Source organism: Gobius niger (assembly GCF_951799975.1).
Source record: "Gobius niger genome assembly, chromosome: 7".
Classification (NCBI taxonomy): domain Eukaryota; kingdom Metazoa; phylum Chordata; class Actinopteri; order Gobiiformes; family Gobiidae; genus Gobius; species Gobius niger.
Genome location: NC_136858.1, coordinates 4461390 through 4472368, shown reverse-complemented (window position 1 = coordinate 4472368; position 10979 = coordinate 4461390). Strand labels below are relative to the sequence as shown.

The window sequence follows — 10979 nt, the reverse complement described above, 5'->3', positions numbered from 1 at the left end:
TTTACTCATTAATTGTCCGTGAGAGTAAATACTACGCTGACAGAAAAGACAAAGGGACAGAGGGATATTGTTCATCCAATTACACAATGGAGATCTTTTTTTTCACTCAAACTTGGCTGTAAATACTGTTTAAGTGATGCTAGCCCGCAGTTAGCTTTGCCTGTTAGCCTGTTAGCTCCTTCTCCGTGATTCCATTAATGTGTATTGTGCCTCCGGGTCGGGGTAGGGGAAAACTGCGATTGTGGTTTTCTGGCCAGAGACACCAGGGGGAGATGAAAGACCCTCCAATCATCCCATTAACACTCGTATTACCCCCAGAGGGACTACGGAAAGGATTTATTAAGGTAAAAAAGTGACTTAGTACTGCAGTTTAGAGCAAAGAATATTGTGTCCGTATTGTGTCTTATAAATAATTACCCCAAAGAAAAGTTCTAACTTTATAATCAGACTCAAAGCCACAATAACTCACTGTCTCTTTATATACTGTATGTCCTGGTTTGATTGTGGCTTTGTCCTGGTTTTAGTCCGGTCCTGGTTCAGTCCTGGTTTTATTTGCAGACCTTGGATCTCTTCTTGCCTGATCCCCAGCCTCCGCTCAGCTGGAGCTTGTTGTCTCTGAAGGAAATCCGCTCTTTTTTAAGCGGAGCCGACGCCCCACGTTTGGGACGCGGCAGCTCAGTCTCTGAAACCAGAACAAAATTCACTGTCATCATTTATTAAAAAAAAACTAAATATCCCTCTGAAAAAAACAAATTTACTGAATAGTATAGGAGCTACTAAAGTGTAAAGAAAACATCCTTTTAGTGCTAACGTTTTGTAACACGCCCATGAATGTCCCTGCAGACCTTCTCAGCTGGTGTCAAATGATCAAATTTGGTCTACAAAGTCCTGTCGGGGGGATTCCGTGCGTCGCGTGGATACCAAACATACACAGAGCAGTGATGTGTGAGTGATTCCAGAGAAAATCAAAGCGCAAGTTGACAAAACATCAGATAAAAACATTGTTAAAGAGACTAGATGCAAGTTGGTCATTTTATGCTCACTACTGCCACCTCAGGTCTTACACGTCACTGCAGCTTCTATATTAAGCTCGTGCATGGATGTTCCGATGTTGGTAAATATGACTTTTATAGCAGTTTTGGATAATGAGCCTGATCAGTAAGTCTGTTCAGTAACTCTCTGTTGAGTTTCACAAATACTGATTTCGATTCCCACCTGTGTGGAGTTTGCATGTTCTCCCCGTGTCTGTGTTGGTTTCCTACGGGTACTTCGGTTTCCCCTACCACTAAAAACATGTACAATAGGCCAGGATGAATGATGTGCATCTGCGCAGTTGTGACAGCACTTCTGTCAGTCTCCCCCAGGGGAAACTGAAGCTACAGACCTATGTAAATTGTCTCATGTAAAGCACTTTGTGACCATGTCTTCTTCCTCTTCCTCCTCCTGCTCTTCCTCTTCTTCTTCCTTCCTCTTTTTCTCCTTCTTCTTCTTCCTCCTCCCTCTTCCTCCTTCTTTGTCCTCCTCCTCTCCTCCTCCTCCTTCTTCTCCTTCCTTCCTCTTCCCTCCTCTTCCTCTTCTCCTCCTCCCTCTTCCTCTTCTTCTCCTGCTTCTTCCTCCTCCTACCTCTTCCTTCCTCTCCCTCTTCCTCCTTCATCCTCTTCTTCTTCTCCTTCCTTCCTCTTCCTTGCTCTTCCTCCTCCCTCTTCCTCTTCTTCTCCTTCTTCTTCCTGTTCCTTCCTCTCCCTCCTTTATCCTTTTCTTCTCCTTCCTTCCTCTTTTTCTTCCTCTTCCCTCCTCTTTCTTTTCTCCTTCTTCCTCTTCTTCCTCTTCCTCCCCCCTCTTCCTCTCCTTCTTCCTCCCTCTTCTTCTTCTCCTCCTCCTCCTTCTTCCTTCCTCTTCCTCCTTCTCCTTCCTCTCCCTCTTCCTCCTTCTTTGTCCTCTTCCTCCACCTCTTCTTCTCCTTCGTTCCTCTTCATCTTTCTCTTCCCTCCTCTTCTTCTTCCTTCCTCTTCATCTTTCTCTTCCCTCCTCTTCCTCTTCTTCTCCTTCTTCCTTCCTCTTCCTTCTCCCTCCTCCTCTTTGTCCTCTTCTTCCTCCTCTTCCCTCCTCTTGCTCTTCTCCTTCTTCCTCTTCTTCTCCTTCCTCTTCTTCTTCCCCTTCTCCTTCTTCTTCCCCTTCTCCTTCTTCTTCCCCTTCTCCTTCTTCTTCCCCTTCTCCTTCCCCTTTTCCTTCTTCTTCCCCTTCTCCTTCTTCGTCCCCTTCTCCTTCTTCGTCCTCTTCTCCTTCTCCCTCTTCCCCTTTCTCCTTCTTCTTTAAAACCTCTCATGTGCACTTTAACCTCTGAACCCCCGCCTTACATTTTCTCCAGTCTTTCTCCTCGCGTTGTTGCCTTGTTGTTTTTGTGACTTTTCTTGTGTGTTTTTGTTGCTATTTTGACGCTTTTTTCAAGGCGCTTTTATTCGGGTGATGCCAAACAGTAGAAAATTTGCTCGGTTTAGGGAGTTAGGGGAGAAAACTCGCCCAAAATGATCTTTTCACCTGCCATGTCGAGCCTTCAAGCTGAAAATAAAAGTCCATCTTCACAAAGCCCTGCATACCACCGCAGAGATGCACCTCCTCCTCGGCCCTGATGTGTTCCACGTGTCTCCCTCTCCCTGGACGTCCCACACAGACAGGGCCCCCGCAGCGGAGAGTGCGCCCCCAGATCGAGGTGTGATTCCTGGGTATAAAAGCCTGGCGCCCTGACCCCTGAGCACAGCTGGGCACCGCTCACCCAATCCCCCTCCACTCTGCGTGAACCCGGCTCCTTTAAACCCGCCCGACGCCGCTGTTTATTTTCTCAGCCTTGAGCCCCAGGTTTCAGCCGCTAAATCCGGATCATTACGCGACTTTTGTTCAATTATTTGCGCTGGAATCAAAAGCAGGAGCGCGGGCAGCCGGGCACGTGTTGCTCATTTTTGACGGGCGCGAAAAGACAAACAGAAAATGCCAAAAACAGCGAACCGGAAAGGATTTTGAGCTGATCTTTTGTCGAATATGGAAGTGCACAGAGGAGGGTTTTCTTTGGAGCCCAGCTGAACGTTATTTTAGTGAATATGAGATTTTACGACCGCAGCGAGAACCACACTGTGGGTTTGTTTATGCCGACGTGGTGATAGGAGGAATTTATTTCCGTTTCATTGATTTAATGGTTGTACAAATAAACAGCACTTTGCATTCAACACGTTTACTTATAGAAACGTTCAAACAATACACTGTCTGAACAAAGAAAAAGTCAGCTCTTCTGATCTTGGTCAGGTGAGAGATCAGCTGACATCATCCTGAATGACCAGGTAAACCAATCAATGGGTTTCTTCTTTTCCTGATGGTACGGGCATATTCCAAGATATTCAAGGGGCTCACAGTATGAAAGAGTGGTTCAGGGAGCATGAGATGGATCGGAGTCCAAGTCTTAACCCAATTGAGCACCTTTGGAATGTGCTGGAGAAGGCTTTACACAGTGGTCACACTCTCTCATCATCAATACAAGTTGTTGGTGAACTTTTTGTGGCACATTTTATGTTTTGTTCCCCGTGTCTGCGTAGGTTTCCTCCGGGTACTCCGGTTTCCCCTAGCACTAAAAACATGTACAATAGGCCAGGATGAAAGATGTGTGTGGGTGAATGAACGATGGTCAGAGTTTTCCCCCCAGGGGAAACTGAAGCTACAAAACATAGTTTACCACCACCGAGTATGGAGTGAATGTACAATTCTCCCATGTAGCGCTTTGTGACTATGTCTGTGAAAGGCGCTATATAAATAAAGATCTTCTTATTATTACATTATTATTATTCTAGTAATGAATTTGCTGTGTACGTTGCATCAAGTATTTTTCCTTAGAGTTCTTCCTTTTTTTGTAAGAGTTTTATGATTGGAGCCAGCTCTGCCCAGCCTCGCCACCTGGTGTGGTGAACAGGTCTGAGCTCATTCTACACATTAGGACCTGGCTGGAGCATATAGGGGGAGGAAAATACATAATATTAAAGAGGGGGTATTATGCTTTTTTCAATCACATAGCACCAGTCTATAGCACACTACAATGATGACCAAACCTTCTGTTGGTCTGTAAATGCAGTAAATTAGAATAACTGCCTTGTATAAAATTGGTCTCTCAAAATGGAAATGTCTTGAAATAGGCCTCTGTCTCTTTAAGAACCTCTGACCCTTTCCGACACGCCCCCTCCACACGCTGTTTGTGGCATCAGTGGGGAGGGGGTTCTGCTGAGGAGCAGTGGTTGTTTACTCGGCTGGTGACGAAAGCTCAGAGGCGTCTCCAGGAGGTGGGGGCGTTCCTAGGAGGACTCAGGCAAACCTGTCCCTAAAATGGCCGCCATCAGAGTTTTTGCAGATTACTCAAAAATATGTGAATGTGCCAAGGCAACACTTCAGGCATGTTTTTAATGAGGGAATGGCATAAGAACGTGATGTAAAGCTTGAAAAAGTCGATTTTGCATAATACCCCCCTTTTAACATACTGTATTTAAACCCTGTATAGTCCCTTTAAGTTTTTCTTTTTCTTTTTTAAAGCTACAAATGAAATATGTTTTAAATTATAATTGATATATTTTTGTCCTCTGTATATAGCTAAAGTAGAATATACAGCACAATGTAAAACACTGTTATGTAAAAGGCGAGAAATCACTTCACAAAGAGAAACAAATCAAAGTGTCAGAAAAGTAAATAATTGTTGCCACTTTCTGTAAAATGTGTCGACATTGCTCTGCCCAGATCACCGGATTTTTAGGGAGGAATTTATTTCTGTCAGCTTGAATTTGAATGTCACTATTAGCACATCCCAAACTCTGCAATTATTGTTTCCTCTGAAAAAAGCAATCGACACATGACATTCAACCTAAATAATTACAACATTTATTTTTAACCCCTTAACTCCCACCTGAACCGAGCACATTTTCTCCAGTTTGACTTTACCCCAATCCAAAAGCTTCTGGAAAAAAGGTGTGAAAATAGCAACAGAGCTGAGATGAAAACAATGATGAAGATGTGACAAAAAAGTGAGAAAACCTTGACAAAAAAGGGACGAAAAAATGACAAAAATGTGACAAAAAATGGACAAAAAAATGACAAATAATGGACAAAAAAAGACAAAAAATGGACAAAAAAATGACAAAAAATGACAAAAAATGTGACAAAAATGTGACAAAAAATGACAAAAATGACAAAAAAATGACAAAAAAAAATGACAAAAAATGTGACAAAAAAAGACAAAAAAAGTGACAAAAATGTGACAAAAAATGACAAAAAAGACAAAAAAATTACAAAAAAACGACAAAAAATGTGCCCAAAAAAGACAAAAAATTACCCAAAAAAAATGACAATAAATGTGACAAAATGTGACAAAAAAGACAAAAAATGGATTTAAAAAAATTGATATAAAAAAATGGACTTAAAAAAAATTATTTAAAAAAATGACTGAAAAAATCTGACGAGTTTTGTAGATCTTAGCTTTCAAATGAGGTGTTACAGGATTTGGGTAAAGCTAAACTGGAGAAAATGCTCTCGGTTCAGGCGGGAGTTAAGAGGTTAAACTACAACATTCAAAGTGTGACTCCGATAGCGATTAAAGCTGCTGCAACAATTACATTTCTTCAACTTCTCTCAAATCTGACCAAATGGCCTCTTATTTAATCTTCATGAAATATGTAATCTGTTTTGTCAGGCAGATTTCTCTCACAAACACTGTCATTACGAGCGCTTGGAGCCCGAGTCTGTCCCCCTGCGCTCACACAGAGGGCCCTGTTCGTCCCGTGGAAGTCATTCAGACCGTCATCAGAATCCACTTATCCACTTACGGGACAGGGCCCGCTTTAAGACTCTGGGATTCCTGAAGTCACCTGCTCCCGTCTGCGTCGCACATCAGCACCTTTTTCTTATTTAAAGCAAGTACCAAAGGGCTCTCTGTTCGACCGGGGTCCGACTCCTGGGTCCGGCCCGGGATCAGGCGGGGACATGTCGGTTCAGGAAGTCAGAACGAGGGTAATGTTGACATTTTTAGATGGTTTTCTCCTTAACATCTTTAGTGTTAATTTCAAAGACCAAACTCAGCCTTTGTGATGCATATTTTATGACGTTTTGTCTGTTAGCGAGTCGAATATTGACATGTTTGGAAGCACAAGAGGCGAACATGGTAATGCTAGAATCCAAATATGGGGTTATAGCAGATGTTACAAAACTTTAGGACCAAATGGGGTTTTCCTTAAAGGCACACTGTGTAACATTTTGGGCTTATACACAAAAGATGCTCCCAATGACCAGCTCAGGGTAATCCAAAAATGGATTTGGATGAGACCCTAACCTGATTAACCTCTTAACCCTCGCCTGAACCAAGCACATTTTCTCCAGTTTGGCTCTACCCAAATCTGAAGCTTGGAAAACGAGATTTAAGGATGAAAAAGTGACAAAAAAAGAGTTGAAAATGCAATGATAAAACCACAAAAGACCAACAGACGAGCAAGAAATGAATAACAGAGAAGTGACGAAGAAGTGATGAAAAAATGTCCAAAATTTTACCAACATTTGACAAAAAAGCATCAAAAATGTGACATAGAAAGTGACAAAAAAGTCTTGAAAAAGTGATTTAAAAAAAAGTGACAAAAAGGCGGCAGCAATGCGAGGAACAAGATCATTCTAAATCAGTTGTGTAGGTCTTAGCTTTCAAATGAGGCGTTACACTGGCCTATAGACTGTAACTGTTTAGATTTGGGTAAAGCTGAACTGCATCAGGCGGGGTTTAAGAGGTTAAATCTTAAATTCCGCTGATTTTAGTGACATCGCCACGGAAACGAGCTGGAGACGTACCCGCTCCTGGTAAATTTACAGTCATGTGTTAGTAGAGCTGAGCCGCTCACAGCAAAGGCACATGTTTGTTTGTGCATTGATGAGGTATTTTTCAATGATTAAAATATCTGTCAGAAAATAAATGCTTGTATTTCAATTTTATTTATCGGGGAAAATTTTACGCAGACTCTTGCAACAACATCTCCACCTTAGAAACACCTACAGACTCCAAACTTAACGGTCTTTACTTCAGAATAATTAACAACTAGGGCTTTTCAAAGGGATTTTATTAGATAGACAGATATTTTATGTGCATAACTTCAAATCATAACAAGTGACTTCCTGTTTCGATCCAGCACGCCAAAATAAAAGCTCATTGATTAGCTCAGCAGGCAGTTACAACATTACAAGAATATAATTAAATGCACACATGACAAGTGTTTTGTCTGTTAATTGTTAGGCAGAGAGAAAGTTCAACAAATGAATAAGATGGTGCTTTTATTTTGGCGTGCTGCATCAAAACAGGAAGTCAAATCATTGTTATGATTTGAAGTTATGCACAGTCAGTTCCGAGCTTTGAAAGAGCAAACCGCAAAAGGCAACAAGACCTATTTTGAGATACCTTTTTCTTTTATAAAAAGCTTATTCAAAAACTTAATGACAAAAAATAAATAAATACACAAATATATCAACAAAATAAAACCTGGCTCTGTGCATTGTTAAATGCAATTTTGCTCATTTTTATGCATCATAAAAAAAAAGAATAATTCTTGCCCACTGCCAACCTTACAAAAATAGTTTACGTGGATAAAATCAACGTTTTAATTGTGAGGCCTTCAATAATTATACAAAATATCTAATTATTATTAGCTACAGTGTGGATATTAGTAGTTGTAACATTACTGTGGATGATGATGTTGATGATGGCAATGATAACAATTATTGTTATTTCCTAAAAACACACACACACACACACTTCCGCGCAGCACGGCTACCAATACAGCCTAAATTCTTAGTTTTCTGGTTTAGTGCTACGTGAGATCTGGTGTCTGTTTTTTGTAATTGTCTTTTAACAAAAAAAAATATACAAAAATACAAATTCACTATTTTTAACAAGGTTTCTCTCAACATCAAGTTTTTCTCATATTTTGTGGCCATTTTTAAAATTCTTTATTTTCATACACTATGCAAACCTAAAATGACAAAAAAAAAACTTGCCATTAATGTTTTCTTATTTTTATATCAGTAATCTACAGCAGACGTTCTCCAGTTTAGACACTGGTTTTAGTATTTTTCCAGCCCTAATACAGGAGATCCGAGGGAATGTCGGGCCTGACCTGGTACCACAGGGCACAGCTTTGGATTTGTATAAACTCTTCATTATTGAGCCGATATTGTGAGTCATGAACATAGAGATAAAAACCTACACTTACCGTATCTCCTGTCAGAGCTGGAGCTGATGGCGGGACAGGACTGAGAGGCCACACACACTCGCCCCGGGTCCGTCTGGAGACACACAGAATATTTACATCACAGACAGCTCTGAAAACCTGCCTCCTGTCACTTTAAACAGGGACGTTAGCACATCTGGCCGCTCCTGGTAAACGCAGGTGTTTTTTATAATAATAATAACTGATTCTAATGAGACTCACCACCAGCTGCACTCGCCCGCCGTCGAGAATGGCCCGGCTCATCCTCGGCAAAAAGCTCTCGCTGAAAATATATACATTTCAAAATAAAGTACAGGATGCTTGACCTGGGAAAAGGAAACTCATTTGTGCTGCTGATATTTGTCTAAAGTGACAAGGGCTGCAGATCTATTTCATTTTTCCAAAAGTTGAAAAATATATTAAAATGTCTTTCTGGTGGAAGTCGCCAAATATTCACTCAAGTAAGAGTAACGTTACTTTGAAATACTTTTTCTCAAGTAAAAGTAAAAAAGTACTTGGAGAAAGTGTTACTGGAGTACTGTGAGTATCCAACCTGTAACTGCTGTAATGAAAAAGTCTGATTTATTTTTAATGATGCCATGAATTGTGTTAAACATAATAATGTGGAAATTCCAAGAAAATGGCAAGAAAATACAGATAATACAAAATAATTCTACTACTACTACTCACAGTGGAAAAAGTAACATTTATTTTTCAGTACTTCATTATAAATATACTCAAACAGAAGTAAATAGTATTCGATAATAAAACTAAGATGTAAAATTTCTTCAAAAAGTTGCCCAAACACTAGTGTAAAGTAACTAAAAAAGTAAAGTACTACCCACCTCTCTGATAATACTACTACAGTTGTGCTCAAAGTTTACATAACCTAGCAGCTATTTTCAAATAATATGAAGATAACACTAAATGTTTTCTTCACAGTAGGTGTGGTGCCCCAAACCTACTGTGAAATATGGAGGTGTTTTGCTGATGTGGCTCCAGCAGAATAAAGTGAAGGTCCCGTTAGTGTCATCTCAGTCTCTGACCTCAATATCATTGAACCACAGTGGGGAGATCTCAAATGTGCAGTTCATGCAAAACAGCCCAGGACTGAGAACTGGAGGCTTTTGAAGCAGCACTAAGTAACTTGTTTACCTTAATATATCCTTTCCGTAGTCGCTCTGGGGGTAATACAAGTGTTAATGGGATGATTGGGGGGTCTTTCATCTCCCCCTGGTGTCTCTGGCCAGAAAATCACAATTGCAATTTGACTGCCACCGGGTTAGAGTCACCAATACACACTAATGGAATCACAAAGAAGAAGCTAACAGGCTAACGGGCAAAGCTAACTGTGGGCTAGCGCCACTCTAAACAGTATTTACAGCCAAGTTTGAGTGAAAAAAATGTACAATATCCCTCTGTCCCTTTGTCTTTTCTGTCAGCGTAGTATTTACTCTCACGGACAGTTAATGAGTAAAAAAACGCAACATGCTACGACACCTGCAGTGGCGCTTATGGCCTCTAGGGGCATGAGTTATTTAGTACTGCTTTAAAGAACCTCATCCACAACTACCACAAAAGACTCCACGCTGTCATTGATGTTTTTGTGTTATCTTTCATTTTCTTTGAAAAGTAGACAAAAAATCCAAAGCACAACTGTGCATTTATTCTGATTCAACCTTATTTCTGCTGCTACGACAATCTACTAAATTGTGAGTAGATTGTGTGTTGTTTATGTTTTATAATTGTATATCTGTACCCCACTTTCTAAAATGAGCTGTTTTGCTATCTGCTCTTTAAATAATTGAATATTCTGGTTTGTTTTTGGAGACAGGGACAAAAACACATTTCTGCTCGTTCACCTGCTCGTGTTCAGATCCGTCTCGTCTCTGGGTCGGTCTCTGTGTCCCGTCGCCGTCTCTCCAGTCTGTCCTCCTGCAACAGAAACAATGAAACAAAACAACACAAGCTAATGTCCCGCTTTGCATTGATAAAGATAAAGAGATTTTAATGTTATTTAGTAGTTTAAACCTCTACAAACATGTCTCCAACTCAGTGCTCCTGGAAGTGTCTACAATGTGCACCATGAACTCAATCTTGATCTAATCGCAAGTGCAATTAGCCATTATCCCGAATCGATGCCAACATTCCTCTCCAAAATGGCGCAGTGGTGGGACGGGTTTACGACTGAAGCCGCAGAACCATCATTAGCGGAAAATCGAGAGCAAACATTTAAAGAGCGCTGACAGTTTTCGCTCTTTAAACCAGAGAGAAATGAAAGTGACGGAGCGAAGCGGGAGCGGCAGCCCTCAACCGGGACGAAAGGGCCGCACAGTTCAAGGGTTTAAGGACCAGAGGCTGTAAAAATGTCCAGTGAAGAAGGACTCCCTCTGGGCAACAGGACCCGGAAACTGACGGAGAAATGTGTCGTCAAAGCAATAAGAGAAATAAAGTAGAGAGTAACTAAACTGAATCAGGTTTAGGGCCTTTAAATGCATAGGTTGACAGGTTTGAATGCTTTAGTAAATATGACTTATTTAGATCGATAACATCTCTTGTAATAATTATCTTTTTTTTTCTTCAGTGAAGCAGCAATTTAATGAAAAATTATGGGAAGAAAAGTTTTTATTTTTTTAAGCATTTGACAGGAAGTGACATATGGTGCGTTCATGTGGACTGGGGAGCTCGTTTTCCCGAGATGTGACGTCATTGTTG

At 40.8% G+C, this 10979-nt stretch overlaps 1 protein-coding gene across 1 annotated transcript in view; it reads right to left on the bottom strand.

Moving 5' to 3' along the window:
• Positions 1-404: 404 nt before the first annotated feature.
• Positions 405-10979, bottom strand: part of lrriq1 (leucine-rich repeats and IQ motif containing 1) — a gene marked incomplete at its 5' end in the record, with an annotated part of 54759 nt that continues 44184 nt past the window's right edge. Inside the window, 4 exons of the mRNA XM_079559358.1 lie at positions 405-682; positions 8268-8340; positions 8487-8547; positions 10127-10199. Of these exons, the coding sequence (XP_079415484.1) occupies positions 549-682; positions 8268-8340; positions 8487-8547; positions 10127-10199 (341 nt within the window). The 3' untranslated portion in view covers positions 405-548. The remainder of the gene's footprint in view (positions 683-8267; positions 8341-8486; positions 8548-10126; positions 10200-10979) is intronic.